Genomic DNA, 22,287 nt, shown 5'->3' with positions numbered 1-22,287 from the left:
CAGCTGCCAGGGCCTGGGAAAGCTGGCTTCATGGGCTTCGTGTTTCTCAACACCTGCCACTCTGCTCTGACCCCATCTGGAGCACTCTGTCTGCTCTCATGGTGCATAACCCTCAGAGAAGCCCTCTGCCACAGCATCACAGGATGCTTTGGGTTGGAAGGGACCTTCAAGAGCAGCTAGTTCCAGGCTCTCTGTCATGGGCAGGGACACCTCCCACCAGCCCCAGCTTGCTCAAGGCCTCATCCAGCCTGGCCTTCAACACCTCCAGGGAGGTTGTAGCCAGGCAGAGGTTGGTCTCTTCTCCCAGGCACCCAGCCCCAGAACAAGAAGACACAGTCTCAAAGCTGTGCCAGGGGAAGTTCAGTCTGGATGTTAGGAAGAAGCTCTTTATAGAGAGAGAGATTGGCCACTGGAATGTGCTGCCCAGGGAGGTGGTGGAGTCCCCATCCCTGGAGGTGTGTAGGAAGAGCCTGGATGAGGCCCTTGGTGCCATGGTTGAGTTGATCAGGTGGTGCTGGGTGAGAGGTTGGACTGGATGATCTCAAAGGTCTTTTCCAACCTGGTTAATTCTATTCTATTCTATTCTATTCTATTCTATTCTATTCTATTCTATTCTATTCCTATTCTATTTCTATTCTATTTCTATTCTACCTCTAGGAAGGGGGCAGCCACAGCCTCCCTGTGCAACCTGTGCCACCTGTGCCAGAGTCTCCCTTACTGGAAAGAATTTCTTCCTCATTCCCACTCTCAATCTCTCCTCTCCCAGCTCAAAGCCATTGTCCCTCACCCCAGCACTCCATATCATTGTCCAAAGTCCTTCCCAGCTGCCCTGGAGCCCTCCAGGTACTGGAAGCTGCTCTGAGGTCTCCCTGCAGCCTTCTCATCTCCAGGCTGAACAGCCCCAGCTCTCCCAGCCTGGCCCCACAGGGGATGTTCTGCAGCCTCTGACCATCTTGGTGGCCTCCATTGGACCCCTTCCACCAGCTCCAGGTCCTTATCATGCTGGGGCCACCAGAAGTGGAGGCAGTGCTGCAGAGAGGGTCTCAGCAGAGCAGAGCAGAAGGGTAGAATCCCCTCACTCATCCTGCTGGCTCACATTAGCTCTTTAAGAGGACCAGGTTAAACAAGACTGTTGACAACTAACAACAACCAGGTCATCTCCCAGACCCAGCTCCATCCACACACAGCAGGCTAGACTGAACTGAGCTCATTCCAGGTGTGTGGTGAGGTGTGAGGAGTGAGGACAGACCTGCCTGTGCTGGGTGAGATCATTCTCTCCAGAAGGAAATGCACCCAGCTCATAAGGGCAGGGTTTGAGTAACAAGCAGGAATGGCTTGGATGCTGCTGGCTTTTGGCCAGGCCAGATGCCAAGAAGCAGCCCCCAGCAGCTCCCATCCTTAACAGCAGGGAGGTTACTAAAAGTAAGGAACAAAACCCTTACCCATAGGCTGCCCCCTGCCCCATGCTGCATAACCACAGAAAAGCACAGCTCCCAGCTTCAGCTGATGCCTTTATCACAGGATGGTCAGGGCTGGAAGAGAGCTCCAGGCTCAGCCAGCCCCAGCCCCCTGCCCTGGGCAGGGACACCTCACACCACAGCAGGTTGCTCACAGCCACCTCCAGCCTGGCTGCAAACACCTCCAGCCAGGAGGCTTCCACCACCTCCCTGGGCAGCCTGGGCCAGGCTCTCACCACCCTCCTGGCCAACAACTTCTTCCTCACAGCCAATCTCCAGCCCCCCACTTCTACTTCTGCTCCAGCCCCCCCACTCCTAGCCCTCCCTCACCCCCTCCAAAGTCCCTCCCCAGCTCTCTTGCAGCCCCCTGCAGCTCCTGCAAGGCCACCAGAAGGTCTCCTGGGAGCCTTCTCCTCTGCAGCCTGCACAACCCCAACTCTCTCAGGCTGTGCTCAGAGCAGCTCCAGCCCTCTGCTCCTCCTCCTGGCCCTGCTCTGGACACCTTCCAGCCCCTCCAGAGCCTTCCTGGCACAGAGGCTGCAGAGCTGGCCCCAGAGCTGCAGCTGTGGGCTCAGCAGAGTGGAGCAGAGGGGCAGAATCCCCTCCCTGGCCCTGCTGGCCACACTTCTCTTGCTGCAGCCCAGGCTCTGCTTGGCTCTCTGGGCTGCAAGTGCTCAGTGCTGGCTCCTGCTGAGCTTATCCCCCAGCACCCCCAAGTCCTTATCCCTGCTGCTTGGGTCAGTGTCAAGGCAGGAGCACATGAGGAGCTTCCATACAGTCATTAAGTGTAGCACTGCAGTGTTAAGAAGAGCAGGTCCCTGTTACACTGAACCACAAACAAGCATCCAAATACCAAAGTCAGAAGCAATTCAAGCCTGGGTGAAAGGCTAGTTTTGATTTCATTCCACCCAGTCCCATGCCACTGGGGTGCACAAAACAAGCATTTGGATTTTATCTTGCCAGGAAAGATGCTAATTGCTCTACATTTATTTATCCAGGAAACTCAGACCTCCATCTCCTTCTGCAATACTAACATGAGGTGTAGGGGAGATGATTATTTCACTGCTCCCCAGGGCATTGCAGGGTTTGTTTAGTCTGGAGAGGAGGAGGCTGAAGGGAGACCTCATTGCTCTCTACAGCCCCCTGAAAGGAGGTTGCAGTGAGGTGGGGGTTGGGCTCTTCTCCTTAGTCCAGAGAAGGGCAACAAAGCTGGGGAGGGGTCTGGAGCACAGGGCTGGGGAGGGGTCTGGGGCACAGCCCTGTGAGGAGAGGCTGAGGGAGCTGGGGTTGCTTAGCCTGCAGAAGAGGAGGCTCAGGGGAGACCTTCTTGCTCTCTCCAACTCCCTGCAGGGAGGTTGGAGCCAGCTGGGGGTTGGTCTCTTCTCCCAGGCCCCCAGCAGCAGAACAAGAGGACACAGTCTCAAGCTGTGCCAGGGGAGGTTTAAGCTGGAGGTTAGGAGGAGAGAGAGTGATTGCCCATTGGAATGTGCTGCCCAGGGAGGTGGTGGAGTCACCATCACTGGAGGTGTTCAGGAGGAGACTTGATGGGGTGCTTGGTGCTATGGGTTAGTTGATGAGTGGTGTTGGATGATAGCTTGGACTCGATGATCTTGAAGGTCTCTTCCAACCTCGTCTATCCTATCCTACCCTACCCTACCCTATCCTATCCTATCTCTGGGGAGGAAAGGCTCAGAGCCCCTGGGCTGCTTGGCCTGGAGAAGAGCAGCCTGAGGGGATTCTGATCAAGGGTGGGGGTCAGGGAGATGGGGCCAGGCTTTGTTCAGTGGAGCCCAGAGACAGGACAAGGGGTAACAGGCACAAGCTGGAACATCAGAAGTTCATCTGAACATGAGGAGGAACTTCTGGAGCAGGCTGCTCAGAGAAGTGGTGGGGTCTCCATCTCTGGAGGCATTCAGAACCCACCTGGCTGTGCTCCTGTGTGAGTTGTTCTAGGTGCCCCTGCCTTGGCAGGGGGGGTTGGACTGGATGATCTCCAGAGGTCCCTTCCAACCCCTCCCATGCTGTGCTTCTGTAGAAGACTTGTCTAATGGCACACACACTGCCACACAACCTGGCTGGCCCTCTTCCCTCAAGTGCAGACAGGCCAGCTCTGATTTAGCAGGGACTGTAAAATGCCACACCACCAAAAGAAAGGGCATTTGAACGCTTAAGGAGCAACTTAGAGGGATAAAACTCTCCCTGTCATCCTCTGCATGTCACTTACTGTGCATGCCTGCTCCCAGCTCTTTCCTCCCATGGCAGCACACAGCTCCAAGGGAAGTTTGCTGCTACCAAGGTGACTGGGAAAAGTGCAAGGTATGGTGAGAATGGAGAGGGCCTTAACCTTCCAGCTTTCTGCCCTGGCTTCCAGTGGAGTTGTCTTACTGTGTGAAAGGAGCAATGCTAGAGAGAAACTGCAGGCAGCAGAAACTCAGCTGGAACTCCTGCAGCAGCACTCAGGCAAGCCTGGAAAGAGCCTCTGGTAGCTGAAGGGTCAAGTGATGCAAGCTGGACAAAGAAATGCAGAGCAGTTGGCAAGTCCCACAAAGTGCAGCAGTGAGCAAGCCAAAAGCAGCATCTGGAACAGCAGAAAAACCTCCATTCCAGCTCCCAGCTGTCCCCCTCCAGCAATGAGTTACACAGCCTCTGAGCATCTGACACTGAGAAACCTCAAGCCCTGTTTACAGCTAGGCACTTCACACGGAGAAAGTGATCCCAGGGACAGCCCAGGAGTAACTTCATTCCCACAGATGAGTGGTGAATACTTCAGCACTTGCTGGCCTCACTCACACAAGAACTGATGCAGGGCTGTGTTCAAGCATGATCTCAGCAGAGGAGCTCTCAAAGCACAAACATCATCTCTGGCCCTGCTCTGCTCTCAAAGGCTGATGGCACAAGGCAGCAGAGTGGGGATGTCAGCAGCTCCCTGGCAGTGGAGCACTGAGAATGGGGCAGGGCTCCAGCATCCTCCAGACATTTTCCATGTTCTCCTACTCACAGCAGCTCAGGCCTTCCACATTCCTTGTAAAACCCAGAGACTCATAGAATGGTTTGGGTTGGAAAGGACCTTAAAGATCATCCAGTTGCAAGCATGGGAGAGACACCTCCCACCGGCCCAGCGTGCTCAAGGCCTCATCCAGCCTGGCCTGGAACACCTCCAGGCAGGAGGCAGCCACAGCCTCCCTGGGCAACCTGTGCCAGAGCCTCCCCAGCCTCACTGCCAACAATTCCTTCCTCATCTCCACTCTCAATCTCTCCTCTCCCAGCTCAAAGTCATTGCCCCTCATCCTAGCACTCCGTATCAGTGTCCAAAGTCCCTCCCCAGCTCCCCCGGAGCCCCTCCAGGGACTGGGAGGCTTCTCCGAGGTCTCCCTGCAGCCTTCTCTCCTCCAGGCTGAACAGCCCCAGCTCTCCCAGCCTGGCCCCACAGGGGAGGTTCTGCAGCCCTCTGATCATCTTTGTGGCCTCCTCCTCACTTCCAGCCTCAATGTGTGTGGCAGACACAGCTTCTCTGCACTGTAGGGCAACATGCTTCTGGACCTGAGTGAGCAGGAGGCTGAGGAGCACTCCTGTCAGACCTCCCCAGGGTCTCCAGTCTCAATCTCCCCTCCTCAAGCTTCAATCCATTCCCTCTCCTTTACACATTACAACTGGACACAGGACTCAAGCTGTGGCCTAAGCAGTGCAGTGCACAGGGGCACAATGACCTCCCTGCTCCTGCTGGCCACACTCTTCCTGCTGCAGGCCAGGATACCATTGGCCTGCTTGGCCACCTGGGCACACTGCAGGCTCATGTTCAGCTGCTCTCCACCAGCACCCCCAGGTCCCTCTCTGCCTGGCTGCTCTCAGCCCCTCTGCCCCCAGCCTGTAGCACTGCCTGGGGTTGCTGTGGCCAAAGTGCAGCCCCTGGCACTTGGATGTGTTCAATCTCCTGCCCTTGGCCTCTGCCCAGCCTGTTGAGGTCCCTCTGCAGAGCCTCTCTGCCCTCCAGCAGATCAACTCCTGCCCCCAGCTTGGTGATCCATTCCTTCTCACTCATGCAATATAAACCCTTGCCAAAAGTGCCTCCCCAGCTCTCCTGCAGCCCCCTTCAGGCCCTGGAAGCCCCCTTCTCCCCAGAAGTGACCAAGAGAACTGAGATCTTACACATTACACTCCCAGGCAGGAAAAACCCATCCTGCTTTCTCTGTGTCAGCAAAAGCCTCCTCCCCAAGCTCCTGGGAGCCTCCTAAATGCAAGGAGCACATGGGCTCTGCAAAAAGGCTTTGTGGTTGCTGGAGAGTGGGAGGGAAGGAGAGGGAGGAACGTTTTCTGCCTGTCCTGCACTTCAGTTCATCTCTTCCTCAGGGCAAAGCCAGCCCCAGCAAAGCCCCAGCAGCAAGAGGCAAGCACAGCAGTGATGCTCTCCTGCCACACAGATGTTCAGAGCAGGAGGCACATTGATTCTGGGTGCCCCCTTGGAAGCCACAGCAGAAGCCCAGGAAGATTCAGCCCACCTCTACCCACTCCATAATTACCTTTTAAGTCTTAGACTAGCTCACATTTGATCAACAGATGTCTGAGGAGTCTGCCTTGACATGTTTACCAGGAACATTTCATGCCAAATTACTTCCTTCTGCTCTGCTCAGTGCACTCTAATGGTTTCCTCTGCAGATCACTGAAGTTCAGGCAACAGCAGCCTGTGGTAATCTGCTGAGAGATCCACCTCACATATGGAAACTGGTGGCCCAGAAGGCCTCTGGCATCACTGCAATGCATGCCTGGGAGCATCCCACCTCCCAGTGCCTCAGAGGATGACAGCACCTGCCAGCAGGAATGACATTCACAGCCTCACAGATTGCGTTGCACCCACCAGAGGTCAGCTTGTCCAAGTCCCCTGCAGTCACCAAGGACACCTCCATCTACATCAGGCTGCTCAGGGCCATGCCAAGTCTGAGCTTGACTGTCTCCAGGGATGGGGGTCTCAAACCCCTCTGTGTGCAACCTGCTCCTGTATTTTACCACCCTCATTGTGCAGAACTTCCTCCTGATCTCCAACCCCAACCCAAATCTACCCTGCTCCAGTTTCAAATCGTTGCCCCTCATCCTATCACCTCAGGCCCTTTTAAACACTCCCTCTCCAGCCTGCCTGTAGGTCCCCTTCAGGTACTCCAAAGTCTCCCCAGAGCCTTCACTTCTCCAGACTGAAAAGCCCCATTTCATTCAGCCTGTCCTTGCAGGTGAGGTGCTCCAGCCCTTTGAGCATCTCTGTGTCCCTCCTCTGAACTCATTCCATCAGGTCCATGCCTCCCACGTTGAGAGCTCCATAGCTGCATACAGCACTCCAGGTGAGGTCTCCCCAAAGCAGAGCAGAGGGGCAGGATCCTCTCTCTCCAGCTCTGGCCACACTGCTTTGGATGCAGCCCAGGCTGCCCTTGGCCTCCTGTGCTGCCGGTGCCCATTACTGGCTCCTGTCCAGTTTCTCCCCCATCAGCACCCCCAAGTCCTTCTCTGCAGGGCTGCTCTCAATCTCATCCCCCCCAGCCTGGACTGATATCAAGGATTACCCCACCCTAGGTTGCAGGACCTTCCAAGCCATTAGGTTCTCCTCAGAACTGTCCTGATGTGCCACTTCTATCTCCCACCCACTGCAGAGGCTGTGTAGGACCTGCAGGCACCTCTAACAGCACTGGGTTTATGTCACACACTGCTGTATGCAGCCAAAGGAGCACATGGACAGTGCACAGGTAGGCACACACTGCCCACAGGCAGTGAGCACCAACACAGCTCCAGCAGCACAGGCAAGTCACAACCAAGGGCTCCAACTATGAGGAGAGGCTGAGGGAGCTGGGGTTGCTTAGCCTGGAAAAGAGGAGGCTCAGGGGAGACCTTCTTGCTCTCTACAGCTACCTGAAGGGAGGCTGTAGCCAGCTGGGGTTTGTTCTCTTCTCCCAGGCACCCAGCCCCAGAACAAGAGGACACAGTCTCAAGCTGCACCAGGGGAGGTTTAGGCTGCAGGTGAGGAGGAAGTTCTATCATGGAAAGGAAGTGATCACCTCACAGGGCCTCAGTATTGCACAATGCTGTTGTAGAAACAACTGGGAAGCCTCACCTCCCTCCCCCAACAACACAGCCCATCTTCAACAGAATACAGAATTAACCAGGTTGCAAAAGACCTTCAAGACCATCAGGTCCAACCTATCACCCAGCACCATCTGATCAACTCTACCCTACAGCAAGGCACAGTTGAACCATGGCTGACCTGATGACTTCAGCCTTGGCTCACTGCAGCCCTTGAATCACAGAATCATAGAACTAATGAGGTTGGAAAAGACCTCAGAGCTCAGCAAGTCCAAGCTGTCACCCAACCCCTCCTGACAACTAAACCATGGCTCCAATCACCTCTCTGGATCTGCTGGCCACACATCTTTTGCTGCAGCCCAGGCTGCCCTTGGCCTTCAGTGCTGCAGTCTCACCCTGCCTGCTCCTCTCCAGCTTCTCCCCCACCAGCACCCCCAAGTCCCTTTCCTCAGGGCTGCTTTCTAACACCTCCTCCCCCAGCCTGTGTGGATAGCAAGGGTTGTTCTAGCCCAGGGGCATAGAATCATAGAATCAATAAGGTTGGAAGAGACCTCAGAGCTCATCAAGTCCAAGCTGTCACCCACCACCTCCTGACAGCTAAACCATGGCTCCAAGTGCCACATCCAAGCCCCTCTTGAACACCTCCAGGGATGGGGACTCCACCACCTCCCTGGGCAGCTCATCCCAGTGGCCAATTCCTCTTGCTGGGAAGAACTTTCTCCTCACCTCCAGCCTAAACTTCCCCTGACACAGCTTGAGACTGTGTCCTCTTGTTCTGGTGCTGGTTGCCTGGGAGAAGAGACCAACCCCCAGCTGGGTACAACCTCCCTGCAGGGAGTTGGAGAGGGCAAGAAGGTCTCCCCTGAGCCTCCTCTTCTGCAGGCTAAGCAACCCCAGCTCCCTCAGCCTCTCCTCGTAGGGTTTGTGCTCTTAGCCTCTCCCCAGCCTCATTGCCCTTCTCTATGACACATTCAAGTGTCATAGAATCAATAAGGTTGGAAAAGACCACAAAGATCATCAAGTCCAACCTATCACTCAGACCTCATGACTACTGAACCATGGCACCAAGTGCCACATCCAATCCCCTCTTGAACACCTCCAGGGATGGGGACTCCACCACCTCCCTGGGCAGCACATCCCCATGGCTAGCAACTCTCTCTGTGAAGAACTTTCTCCTCACCTTGGGCCTCTCAATGTCCTTCTTAAATGGATGGGCCCAGAGCTGGACACAGGGCTCAAGCTGTGGCCTAAGCAGTGCTGAGCACAGGGCACAAGGACTTCCCTGCTCCTGCTGGCCACACTCTTCCTGATGCAGGCCAGGATGCCCTTGAGGAGCAGGCCAGGAGAGGTATGGACCATAGCCTGTAAAGAGACAAAAGCAGCTAGGACTTGGAAATTGTTTCCACTTTACACCAGCAGAGGAAAAGCTTCAGTTTGATGCTTTCACTCACAGAGTATTCACAGTGAGATTTCAGCAGCAGCAAAAATAAGTCTCTGGCATTCCAAGCCTCTGCTAAATCAGATGCAGATGAGGAAGGGGTTTTTTTATCCCACCCCCCACCCCCCACCAAACCAGATGGAAAACAATGCAGCTGAAATCTCAGCTTGAGAAATCCTCCCCACAAAGCATCAAGGTTTCTGCAACACAGAGGGGATGCACAAAGCAACCACTACCAGCTCATTTCCTAGTGTGATTTGGATGATACCAAGAGACACAGAGGTTAAGCAAAAGCAATAAAAGCCTTTCATGCCCCTTCAGATCAAGGCAGATGCTCTTGTGTCACGTATCTGGACAGCCCCTGCCTCCAATGGAAGCCTGAGCTCCACTTCAAAGGGAGGAAATTGGTCAGAAAGGGGAAAGAATGCACACCTCTGACTACCAGCAGCCCCAGGAAACTCAAGACCAAGGCAACTAAATCCATCACTTCTCCAGCACCTCTAAGACAGACCAAAGCCTAAAAGATGTTGAACCAAGAGACAAACTGGAAGCCCAAGCACTTGCAGGCCCCCAGGCTCAGCCCCCAGGCTATAAACCTGAGTCATTTCACCCTTTGAGCAGTGAGAGCACAGAAAGAGCATCTCTGCACATCCACTGCTGACACAACTGCTGCTGCTGGCTGAGCTGCAGCCAGGGCCTCCACCACCTGTGGATGGCTTTGCTCTTTCCTTTGGTGCTGCAGGCAGCAAGCACAAATTTAACCAGGGGGACCAGGAGTGGGCAGAGGTGGGCTGAATCTTCCTGGGCTTCTGCTGTGGCTTCCAAGGGGGCACCTAGAATCAATGTGCCTCCTGCTCTGAACATGTGTGTGGCAGGAGAGCATCACTGCTGTGCTTGCTTCTTGCTGCTGGGGCTTTGCTGGGGCTGGCTTTGCCCTGAGGAAGAGATGAACTGAAGTGCAGACAGGCAGAAAACGTTCCTCCCTCTCCTTCCCTCCCACTCTCCAGCAACCACAAAGCCTTTTTGCAGAGCCCATGTGCTCCTTGCATTTAGGAGGCTCCCAGGAGCTTGGGGAGGAGGCTTTTGCTGACACAGAGAAAGCAGGATGGGTTTTTCCTGCCTGGGAGTGTAATGTGTAAGATCTCAGTTCTCTTGGTCACTTCTGGGGAGAAGGGGGCTTCCAGAGCCTGAAGGGGGCTGCAGGAGAGCTGGGGAGGCACTTTTGGCAAGGGTTTATATTGCATGAGTGAGAAGGAATGGATCACCAAGCTGGGGGCAGGAGCTGATCTGCTGGAGGGTAGAGAGGCTCTGCAGAGGGACCTCAACAGGCTGGGCAGAGGCCAAGGGCAGGAGATTGAACACAGCCAAGTGCCAGGTGCTGCACATTGGCCACAGCAACCCCAGGCAGTGCAAAAAAGTTGGGGAGGGGTTTGGAGCACAGCCCTGGGAGGAGAGGCTGAGGGAGCTGGGGTTGCTTAGCCTGCAGAAGAGGAGGCTCAGGGGAGACCTTCTTGCTCTCTCCAACTCCCTGAAGGGAAGTTGTAGCCAGGAGGGGTTTGTTCTCTTCTCCCAAGCTCCCAGCACCAGAACAAGAGGACACAGTCTCAAGCTGTGCCAGGGGAGGTTTAGGCTGGAGGGGAGGAGAAAGTTCTTCACAACAAGAGATTGGCCACTGGGATGAGCTGCCCAGGGAGGTGGTGGAGTCCCCATCCCTGGAGGTGTTCAAGAGGGGATTGGATGTGGCACTTGGAGCCATGGTTTAGTTAGTCAGGAGGTGTTAGGTGATAGGTTGGACTCGATGATCTCAAAGGTCTCTTCCAACCTGGTTAATTCTATTCTATTCTAAGATGCTAGGTGGAGGAGGTGGAGGAGGACAGTGTATGTTGCAAGCCTTGATTTCAAATCTTCTCCTTTCCCCTTGGCCTCCTTTCCCCTTCAGCAGTGCTGTTGTGAATGCATCTCAGTTTATTCCCTTCTGCTACAAACTGCCAAATGCACCTTCCCTTTGTAAACATTTTGGGACAAGCAGAAAACATTCCCAGGCATTTACCAGGCAATTATTCAGTCCCTACAACTTTTCCCCAGCTAAGTCACATAGCTGTGCTGCACAAACAGCCACAGAGGTGAGCCAAGCATAATGCTGGCCCAGCTGTGCAGCTGTGCTCAGCCTCTCACAGCTTCACATCTGGCTCCAGAGCTGACAAGAACCACAGAATGCCAGGCTGCAAGGGACCCCAAGGACCCTCTGCTGCAGCCTCTCCAGCTCCCAGTGCAGCTGCACTGAGCTGGCTCAGCACCCTGGCAGGATGAGGCTCAAGCTGTCCCCTGCAGGGGACTCCACTGCTGCCCTTGGGAGATGATTCTCTGGCTGTGCTCAGGGGGAAACCTTTTCCTCTGGAGCCCCCTGGGAATGTCCCCAGCAGTGCCTTGTCCCCAGCCCCCCTTGGCTTTGCCAGGAGGCTCCTTGTCCAAAGGCAGTCTCCATCCTGCTGGCAGCCTCCCTGGATGTGCTGCTCCATGGGGAGGAGGTCTCCCCTCAGCCTGCTCTCCTCCAGGCTGCCCAAGCCCAGCTCTCTCTCAGCCTCTCCTCCCAGGGCAGGGCTCTCAGGCCTCTGATCACTCTCCTGGCCTTTCTCTGGACACTTCCCAGCCTGCCCACATCTTTTCTTGTCCAGCAGGGGCCAAAGCTGCAGGCAGTGCTCCAGGAGTGGACTGAGCAGTGCTGAGGCAGGGGGCTTGGAGCTGGATGACCTTTAAGGTCCCTTCCAACCCAAGCAATTCCAGGATTCTATGATCTAGAAGATAAGGAGATAGTGGTAGGAAATGTAAGAGCGAGTTCAAGACTGATACAGAACTTTTAAAGAACAACAGTAGGAACAAGGAGCAATTTATCACCACTTGAAGCTGATAATTAGTAATAAGTCTTTGGGGGGGGGGGCTTTACTGCCAAATCCATGGGCAAGCTCCAGTGGGCACAACAGCTCCTGAACCTCCAGCTTCGGTTTAAGACTGTGAGAAGTGCAATTCTGACCATGTCCCAAGCAGGCAAAACAGAGCCTCAGATTTCACAGTCTCAAAACCCCTCAGCTCAGCTTTCAATCTGAGTTCTACTTTTTTACTGAAACTCAACTTCAGAAACATTCCAGTAGCTCACAAGGCAACACACAGGGTCTTGCTGTACCAGACACTGGTTTACAATATGCTCTCAGAAGGAAGCAATGCAGTATTTGGAGCACCTCCCCTGTGGGGACAGCCTGGGAGAGTTGAGGCTGTTCAGCCTGGAGAAGAGAAGGCTCCAGGGAGAGCTCAGAGCAGCCTTGCAGTACCTGAAGGGGCTCCAGGAGAGCTGGGGAGGGACTTTGGACAAGGGCTGGGAGTGACAACGGCTTTGAGCTGGAAGAGGAGAGATTGAGAGCGGAGATGAGGAAGAAATTGTTGAGAGTGAGGGTAGGGAGACATTGGCACAGGTTGCCCAGGGAGGCTGTGGATGTCCCCTCCCTGGAGGTGCTCAACACCAGGTTGGTGCATCCTTGGCTGGTGTGAGGTGTCCCTGCCCATGGCAGGGGGGTTGGAACTGGATGAGCTTTAAGGTCCCTTCCAACCCAACCCATTCTGTGATTCTCTGATTTCATTGTAAAACCACCCCTGCAAGTAATAAGCTCCCAGTAAGGGTTGTAATTAGATGACTGAGGGCTTGCCTGTGGAAAAGTGTTTGGGGAAGCTGTTGACCAGCCCTCCACACTGCAACAGCCAACTGGAGAGCTGCACAACTCCTAGAAACAGGAATCCCAGGGCATGAAGAGGTGGTATGAACACACACACGCTTCAGAACAGCTCTCCTGTGCAGGCAGGACATGGCTTCAATGAAGAACAGATGCTGAGGGCAGCCTGACCCCAGCGCTGGGTCCCACTTCACAGGGAGACCTGAGCCACAGTTTAGCTTTTGAATTCCTCAGCTGTGAGGAACACAAAGTGAAAGGAGGAAACTGAGATCTTGTCACCACAGCTGAGGGACAAAGCAGCCTGGACACATCTGGATGTTATGGAAGCCAAAGATCTTGAGACGTGATTGCCAGCTCTCAGCACGGAGTGTGCTGAACTCTAGCCCAAGGCATTGGAAGTGGTGGACAGAAAGAACTAAACCCAAAGAATAAAGACATCAAGGTTTAAAATCAAAGCTTAAGCCTCAGTTAAAGTGAACAATTAAATTAAAAGGAAAAATAAATCAAAACCAAACCAAATTCAAGGCAAAAGATGAATTAAATGAAACTGAATTAGAAGTTATAAAATGAAAGTAAAATAAAAAGTAAAATAAAAAATAAATAAAATTAAATCAAAAGATCCAAAAAATTAAATTAAAATTTAAAATTAAAATTAACTTAAAATTAAATTTAAATTAAAATTAAATTAAAATTAAAATATTGAAATTAAAATGAACTTAGAATTTAAATTAAATATAATTTTAAAATAGAATTAAAAATAAATTTAAATTAAAAATTAAAAATATACATAAAATTTAAATTTTAAAAAATAGTATTCACATTAAAAAAGAAAGAGAATTCAAATTAAATATATAACTAATAATTAAAACTAAAAATATAACTAAACATTAAATGAAAATTAAAAATTCAAAAGAAGGAATTAAAATTTAAATTAAAAAATCAATAGTATTCAAATTAAAGTCAATTCAAAAAGAAAGAGAATTCAAGTCAAATTAAATTTTACAATAAAGAGAATTAAAATTCAATTGCAATTAAAAATCAATAGAATTAAAAGTCAATTAAAAATCAAAATAAAGAAATAAAATTCAATTGCAATTAAAAATCAATAGAATTAAAAGTCAATTAAAAATCAAAATAAAGAAATAAAATTCAATTAAAATTAAAAAGAAAGATAATTAATATTCACTTAAAAATACAGAAATAAAATTCAATTAAAATTAAAAATAAAGATAATTAAAATTCAATTAGAATTAAAAATAAAGATAATTACAATTAAATTAAAATTTAAAATAATTACCATTAAATTAAAATTAAAAAATCAAGAGAATTAAAGTTAAAGTCAAATTAAAAATAAATAGCATTAAAATTAAAGTAAATTTAAAAACAAAGATAATTAAAATCAAATTCGATTTCAAAATAAAGAGACTTAGAATTCAATTAAAATTACAAATAAAGAGAATTAAAATTAAAGGAAAAAACAAACAGAAACAGAATTGAAATTCAATTAAAATCAAAGAACAAATAGAAGTAAAAATTAAAAGAAAATTAAAACTAAGCAGAAGTAAAATAAAAAATGAACATAATTTAAAATTCAAAATTTAAATTAACTATAAATAAATAAAACTGTTTGCAATGAACTAACTATAAATGAATAAACCTTTTCAAGAGAAAGGCAGAAAGAACACCAGAAGCGGCAAATTGCTGCCGACAACACCAGAAAGCCTGTGCGGAGCACCCGCCTAAACATGAGCCAGCAGTGTGCCCAGGGGGCCAAGAGGGCCAAGGGCATCCTGGCCTGCACCAGGAACAGTGTGGCCAGCAGGAGCAGGGAGGTCATTGTGCCCCTGGACTCTGCATTGGTTAGGCCACACCTTGAGTCCTGTGTCCAGTTCTGGGTCCCTCAGTTTAAGAAGGACATTGAGAGACTTGAAGGTGTCCAGAGAAGAGCAACAAGGCTGGGGAGGGGTCTGGGGCACAGCCCTGTGAGGAGAGGCTGAGGGAGCTGGGGTTGCTTAGCCTGCAGAAGAGGAGGCTCAGGGGAGACCTTCTTGCTCTCTCCAGCTCCCTGAAGGGAGGTCGTAGCGAGGTGGGGGTTGGTCTCTTCTCCCAGGCAGCCAGCAGCAGAACAAGAGGACACAGTCTCAAGCTGTGCCAGGGGAGGTTTAGACTCGAAGTGAGGAGAAAGTTCTTCACCGAGCGAGTCGTTCGGCATTGGGATGTGCTGCCCAGGGAGGTGGTGGAGTCGCCGTCCCTGGAGGTGTTCAAGGGGAGATTGGATGTGGCACTTGGTGCCATGGTCTAGTCGTGAGGTCTGTTGGGACAGGTTGGACTCGATGATCCTTGGGGTCTCTTCCAACCTTAGTGATACTGTGAGACTAAGATACATGAGAACCTACACTGCAGCTGCCCCACCACCAAATCGTTTCCAGGGAAGTATTTAAAGGCTGAAACTTCTGAAGCAAAACCCTAACAAACTGTCCTAGAACCCTTGCTAGAGCTGCTTTGGATGGGCTGGAACAGCTCACCAAGCTCACACTTTGTCTAAGCTCTTTTAAAGCTCTGTTAAATCCTGAGATTGAACACAGCCAAGTGCCAGGGGCTGCACTTTGGCCACAGCAACCCCAGGCAGTGCCACAGCTTGAGTCCTGTGTCCAGTTCTGGGCTCCTGAGGGTAGGAAAGAGGTTGAGCTGCTGGAAGGTGTCCAGAGAAGGGCAACAAAGCTGGGGAGGGGTCTGGGGCACAAGGCTGGGGAGGGGTCTGGGGCACAGCCCTGTGAGGAGAGGCTGAGGGAGCTGGGGCTGCTTAGCCTGGAGAAGAGGAGGCTCAGGGGAGACCTCATTGCTCTCTCCAACTCCCTGCAGGGAGGTTGGAGCCAGCTGGGGGTTGGTCTCTTCTCCCAGGCAGCCAGCACCAGAACAAGAGGACACAGTCTCAAGCTGTGCCAGGGGAGGTTTAGGCTGGATGCTAAGAAGAAGTTCCTCATAGAAAGAGAGATTGGCCACTGGAATGAGCTGCCCGGGGAGGTGATGCAGGCACCATCACTGGAGGTGTTTAGGAAGAGCCTGGATGGGGTGCTTGGTGCCATGGTTTAGCTGATGAGATGGTGCTGGGTAATAGGTTGGACTCCAAGGTCTCTTCCAACCTGGTTAATTCCAATTCTAATTCTCTTCTGGCTTTTTTCTCTCCTGCCCTAAGGCAGTGAAGTGCTCTTGGAGAGAAAGCTGCCTTTCAGATTTCAAAGGCCATTTGGTCCTCCTGAGAACTGCAAGAATCACTTTAGCTGGATTAAAAGCCGAGGCAACCCTGCAACTCTGGGCTGTTTCATTCAAGAGTCACAATTTGCCTCCTCTGACAGAAAACAAACCAGCCTGAAAGGCCCCGAGCAAACACAGATCTCCTTCCTCATTACAGCTCCCTAACAGTGCTAATGGCCAACAAATCATTTGCACACTTGCTTTCAAATCCAATAGGGAAAACAACGCATCAACAAGCCACAGCCCTCCAGCTTGTTTACCAAGCTTGCTTTTCCTCTGCTGGAAACAACAAAGCCAGCTCTGGAAGTCATTCAGGGCAGAGGAAATGAAGATGAGCGTTTGGTTGGCCTGACAGTGTGACAGCCACGACAAGAACACATTCCACAAATGCTTGGAGGGTGCAAACACCAAGGAGAAAAACAGCTGAGAGGGGAGGGGGATAAACATCAGCTCGCTGAGGCAGGCAGATCAAGGAGGACACAGTCTCAAGCTGCCCCAGGGGAGGTTCAGGCTGGAAGGGAGGAGAAAGTTCTTCCCAGCAAGAGGAATTGGCCACTGGGATGAGCTGCCCAGGGAGGTGGTGGAGTTCCCAGCCCTGGAGGTGTTCAAGAGGGGACTGGATGTGGCACTTGGAGCCATGGTTTAGTTGTCAGGAGGTGGTGGGTGATAGGTTGGGCTTGATGATCTCTGAGGTCTTTTCCAACCTTATTGATTCTGTGGTTCTATGATCAGCACTTGGCCTTGCTGAGCCTCCTGAGGTGGGGGGACCTCATTTTCATCACTGCTCCAAGAGAGCAGAGGTTGCAAGTACACCTTCAGATTGGAGAGGGTTCTCAAGGCACTAAAACACTTCAGATCGTTTGCAATCCATCACTTCATTCCACTTTTTGGTCCTGCACCCCAAGTGCAGGATTGCTGTAAAATGCCACCCTGGGCCACTGAGTATTTGGGAGGGGAGGGTAGGATAGGAAGGGATAGGATAGGAAGGGATAGGATAGGGTAGGGTGGGATAGGGTAGGGTAGGGTAGGACCAGACAGGACAGGATAGGATAGGGTAGGGTAGGGCAGGGCAGGACAGGACAGGACTAACCAGGTTGGAAAAGACCTTTGAGATCATCAAGTCCAACCTCTCCCCCAACATCATCTAACCAACTAAACCATGGCACCAAGTTGCCTCATCCAGGCTCTTGCTCATCCCAATAGCAAATCTCTCTTGCTGGGGAGAACTCCCCCACCACCTCCCTGGGCAGCACATCCCAATGGCCAATCTCTCCTTCTATGAAGAACTTTCTCCTCCCCTCCAGCCTAAACCTCCCCTGGCACAGCTTGAGCCTGTGTCCTCTTGTTCTGCTGCTGGGTGCCTGGGAGAAAAGACCAACCCCCAGCTGGCTACAACCTCCCTGCAGGGAGCTGTAGACAGCACTGAGGCAGCTGCCATGAAGCAAGCTAAAAACTGAAGCCTTGAAGGAGGTATCTTGTGGAGCAAGACAACAATGCAGTCTTGTCCGGGTTGTGCTTGATGGTTGTGGTCAATACCCACAACCCAGTGACCGTTTCCTGCCTCCCGGCGAGAGCTTCTCTTCCTGCAAACCATTCACACTTAATAGCTCCTTTTCACAGCTGCCTCCGGGAGTTTAACAGCTGCCTAGAGGCACACATCCCTGCTACCAAACGGCTTAAAGCCTGAGTATTAACAAGCAGCTCACACAATGAACACAATGGCCCACAGGGGCAATGATATCCTGGGGTGCATCAAGAAAAGTCTGGCCAGCAGGTCTAGGAAGGTACTTTTCCCCCCTCTGCTCTGCCCTGCTGAGCCCACAGCTGCAATCCTGGGTCCAGCTCTGGGCTTCCCAGCTCAAGAGAGACAGAGACCTGCTGGAGAGACTTCAAGGGAGAGCCACGAGGAGGAGTTTGGGACCTGAGCATCTCCCCTGTGAAGAGAGACTGAGAGCCCTGGGGGTGGTCAGCCTGGAGAGGAGCAGGCTGAGAGGGAGCTGATCAATGCCTATCAATAGCTGAGGGCTGGGGGGCAAGGGGAGGAGGCCAAGCTCTGTTGGGTGGTGAGCAGTGATAAGCCAAGGAGCAATGGGCACAAACTTGAACAGAGAAGGTTTCACCTCACCAGAAGGAGAAACTTCTTTGGTGTGAGGCTGCTGGAGGCCTGGGGCAGGCTGCCCAGGGAGGTTGTGGAGCCTCCTGCTCTGGAGCCTTTGCAGCCCCACCTGGATGTGCTCCTGTGTGACCTACCCTGGGTGCCCCTGCTCTGGCAGGGGGGTTGGACCTGCTGATCTCTGGAGGGATCCCTTCCAACCTCTAACACTCTGTGATTTTTGTGACTCAGCTAAAAGACTGAGCCTCCCTGCAGAGAGGTTTCAGCACCACTATCACCACCTCCAAAAAACCACAGCAACCTGCAGCTCACAAACCCTGTCTGGAGAGCTCTGCAAGAGTTTCAAGGGCTGCTTGAAGCAGGAACGATCAGAGGACTGTGCCACGATTTCCACACTGCTGCTTTTCCTACCTCATTAGCCCCCCAGATTCTGCACATGATGGACTACCTAAACAGCTTCTTTTTGTTCCACTGTCAAAGAGTCTCAGCACAGACTATTTGCTCCTAGCAGTTTCTAAGCAATCTCTCCAGGCATCCAAGGTTATAAACGAGAAGCAGCACACTGCGATGGGTGAGGAACTGGCTGGAGGCTGAGCCCAGAGAGTGGTGGTGAATGGTGCCACAGCCAGCTGGCAGCCAGGCACCAGTGCTGTGCCCCAGGGAGCAGGGCTGGGCCCCAGCCTCTTTAAATTCTTTACTGATGATCTGGATGAGAGCACTGAGTCCATCAGCAGCAAATTTGCAGCTGACAGCAAGCTGGGGGCAGGAGTTGATCTGCTGGAGGGTAGAGAGGCTCTGCAGAGGGACCTGGCCAGGCTGGGCAGAGGGGCAGAGGCCAAGGGCAGGAGATTGAACACATCCAAGTGCCAGGGGCTGCACATTGGCCACAGCAACCCCAGGCAGTGCCACAGGCTGGGGGCAGAGTGGCTGAGAGCAGCCAGGCAGAGAGGGACCTGGGGGTGCTGGTCAATGGTAGGCTGAACATGAGCCAGCAGTGTGCCCAGGCAGCCAAGAGGGCCAATGGCAGCCTGGCCTGCATCATGAAGAGTGTGGCCAGCAGGAGCAGGGAAGTCCTTGTGCCCTGTGCTCAGCACTGCTTAGGCCACACCTTGAGTCCTGTGTCCAGTTCTGGACTCCTGAGGGTAGGAAAGAGGTTGAGCTGCTGGAAGGTGTCCAGAGAAGGGCAACAAAGCTGGGGAGGGGTCTGGGGCACAAGGCTGGGGAGGGGGCTGGGGCACAGCCCTGTGAGGAGAGGCTGAGGGAGCACTCAGGCTCTGCTGTTGGAATGGAATGGAATGGAATGGAATGGAATAGACCAGGTTGGAAGAGACCGTCAAGATCATCAAGTCCAACCTATCATCCAACAACATCTAATCCACTAAACCACGGCACCAAGCACCCTATCAAGTCTCCTCCTGAACACCTCCAGGGATGGTGACTCCACCACCTCCCCAGGCAGCACATTCCAATGGGCAATCACTCTCTCTGTGTAGAACTTCCTCCTAACCTCCAGCCTAAACCTCCCCGGGCAAAGCCTGAGACTGTGTCCTCTTGTTCTGGTGCTGGGGGCCTGGGAGCACAGCAGCCACCACATCCCAACTGCTCTGCCCACAACCCAGCAGCACAGCAGCCACCACATCCCAACTGCTCTGCCTGCACCACAGCAGCCACCACCTCCCAACTGCTCTGCCTGCAGCACAGCAGCCACCACATCCCAACTGCTCTGCCTGCACCACAGCAGCCACCACCTCCCAACTGCTCTGCCTGCACCACAGCAGCCACCACATCCCAACTGCTCTGCCTGCACCACAGCAGCACAGCAGCCACCACCTCCCAACTGCTCTGCCTGCAGCACAGCAGCCACCACATCCCAACTGCTCTGCCTGCACCACAGCAGCACAGCAGCCACCACCTCCCAACTGCTCTGCCTGCAGCACAGCAGCACAGCAGCCACCACATCCCAACTGCTCTGCCTGCAGCACAGCAGCACAGCAGCCACCACATCCCAACTGCTCTGCCTGCAGCACAGCAGCACAGCAGCCACCACCTCCCAACTGCTCTGCCTGCAGCACAGCAGCCACCACATCCCAACTGCTCTGCCTGCACCACAGCAGCACAGCAGCCACCACCTCCCAACTGCTCTGCCTGCAGCACAGCAGCACAGCAGCCACCACATCCCAACTGCTCTGCCTGCAGCACAGCAGCACAGCAGCCACCACATCCCAACTGCTCTGCCTGCAGCACAGCAGCACAGCAGCCACCACCTCCCAACTGCTCTGCCTGCAGCACAGCAGCACAGCAGCCACCACATCCCAACTGCTCTGCCTGCAGCACAGCAGCACAGCAGCCACCACCTCCCAACTGCTCTGCCTGCAGCACAGCAGCACAGCAGCCACCACATCCCAACTGCTCTGCCTGCACCACAGCAGCACAGCAGCCACCACCTCCCAACTGCTCTGCCTGCAGCACAGCAGCCACCACCTCCCAACTGCTCTGCCTGCAACCCAGCAGCACAGCAGCCACCACCTCCCAACTGCTCTGCCTGCAGCACAGCAGCCACCACCTCCCAACTGCTCTGCCTGCACCACAGCAGCACAGCAGCCACCACCTCCCAACTGCTCTGCCTGCAGCACAGCAGCCACCACATCCCAGCTGCTCTACCTGCAGCACAGCAGCCACCACATCCCAGCTGCTCTGCCTGCAGCACAGCAGCACAGCAGCCACCACCTCCCAACTGCTCTGCCTGCAGCACAGCAGCCACCACATCCCAACTGCTCTGCCTGCACCACAGCAGCACAGCAGCCACCACATCCCAACTGTTCTGCCTGCACCACAGCAGCCACCACATCCCAACTGCTCTGCCTGCACCACAGCAGCACAGCAGCCACCACATCCCAACTGTTCTGCCTGCACCACAGCAGCCACCACCTCCCAACTGCTCTGCCTGCAGCACAGCAGCCACCACCTCCCAACTGCTCTGCCTGCACCACAGCAGCCACCACATCCCAACTGCTCTGCCTGCACCACAGCAGCCACCACATCCCAACTGCTCTGCCTGCACCACAGCAGCCACCACATCCCAACTGCTCTGCCTGCACCACAGCAGCACAGCAGCCACCACATCCCAGCTGCTCTGCCTGCACCACAGCAGCCACCACCTCCCAACTGCTCTGCCTGCACCACAGCAGCACAGCAGCCACCACATCCCAATTGCTCTGCCTGCAACCCAGCAGCACTGTCAGCCAACCAGCCTGGGAGGGAAATCAGAGCCGTTCCCTGGCACGTCCACCTGTCCACAGTAGCAAACTGCCTGCTTGTCACATCCCCAGCAGAGACACTGAAATTCTGCTAAGGCCAAGCCCTCTGAAACCTCTCAGCAGCACTGCTTCTCTCCCATTATTCCACTCTTCCTCCTGCCACCCCAGCAGTGTGACCTGACCTTTCTCGTTCCGGCGTTCCGGCTTCAGGCAGCGTTTGCTGCACCACCGCAGCCCAGGAATTATTTCCTTTGCTGGGCATGCAGGGATTGTGCAGCAATTGAGCATTGCTTCCTGGACACAGTCACAGATAAAGTGATACCTAAGGTGTCCTTTTGGTGAAGGCATCCTTTCCTAGCAGCCCCTCTGAAAGCAAGAGCCGTCAGCACTCACGTGTCCCAGCCCTCCTGCTCACGCTGGGGGATGAAGCCCTCCGAAGTGTGACGCCATCTAACAGCGTGCAAACGTCTGCAGGGAGCCTCAGCATCGAGGATTTTCTTTCTGGGGCTGGCAGAGGGGCAGCTGGATGCCAAACCCCTCTCCTGCAGTGTGCCAGGTGCCAGGGGAAGGTGTGGGGAGGTGCGCGGCACAGAGCTGCCGCTCGACTGCTTAATCTCGTTACATGATAAAGCTGCCATGTGGTGCACGCTCAGCTGGCTGCTTCACTCCTGCCCTGGTGTCAGCAGAGAGCACTGGGAGCTTTGAGAGGCCAGGCTGACAGCAGGAGCACGAGAGGTGGCCCTGGAAATCCAGCCCATAGTGAACAGCAGAGGATGCAACACCCAACCGTGAGGGACTCTGGGTGAGGAACTGGCTGGAGGCTGAGCCCGGAGAGTGGTGGTGAATGGTGCCACAGCCAGCTGGCAGCCAGGCACCAGTGGTGTGCCCCAGGGAGCAGGGCTGGGCCCCAGCCTCTTTAACATCTTCATTGATGATCTGGATGAGGGGAGGGAGTCAGGCATCAGCAAATGTGCAGCTGACAGCA

At 53.2% G+C, this 22,287-nt stretch overlaps 1 protein-coding gene across 1 annotated transcript in view; it reads right to left on the bottom strand.

Moving 5' to 3' along the window:
• Positions 1-21,789, bottom strand: part of LOC104302068 (rho GTPase-activating protein 24-like) — an 81,600-nt gene extending 59,811 nt beyond the window's left edge. The window contains exons 1-2 of the mRNA XM_054172519.1: positions 21,696-21,789; positions 21,485-21,556 (exon numbers count right to left, since the gene is read on the bottom strand). Coding sequence (XP_054028494.1) covers positions 21,485-21,556; positions 21,696-21,789 — 166 coding nt within the window. The remainder of the gene's footprint in view (positions 1-21,484; positions 21,557-21,695) is intronic.
• Between the last annotated feature and the right edge of the window lie 498 nt (positions 21,790-22,287).

This window comes from Dryobates pubescens, chromosome 24, assembly GCF_014839835.1.
Source record: "Dryobates pubescens isolate bDryPub1 chromosome 24, bDryPub1.pri, whole genome shotgun sequence".
Taxonomy (NCBI): Eukaryota; Metazoa; Chordata; class Aves; order Piciformes; family Picidae; genus Dryobates; species Dryobates pubescens.
Note: the sequence above shows the minus strand (reverse complement) of the source record. Positions and strands in the feature narration are given on the sequence as shown.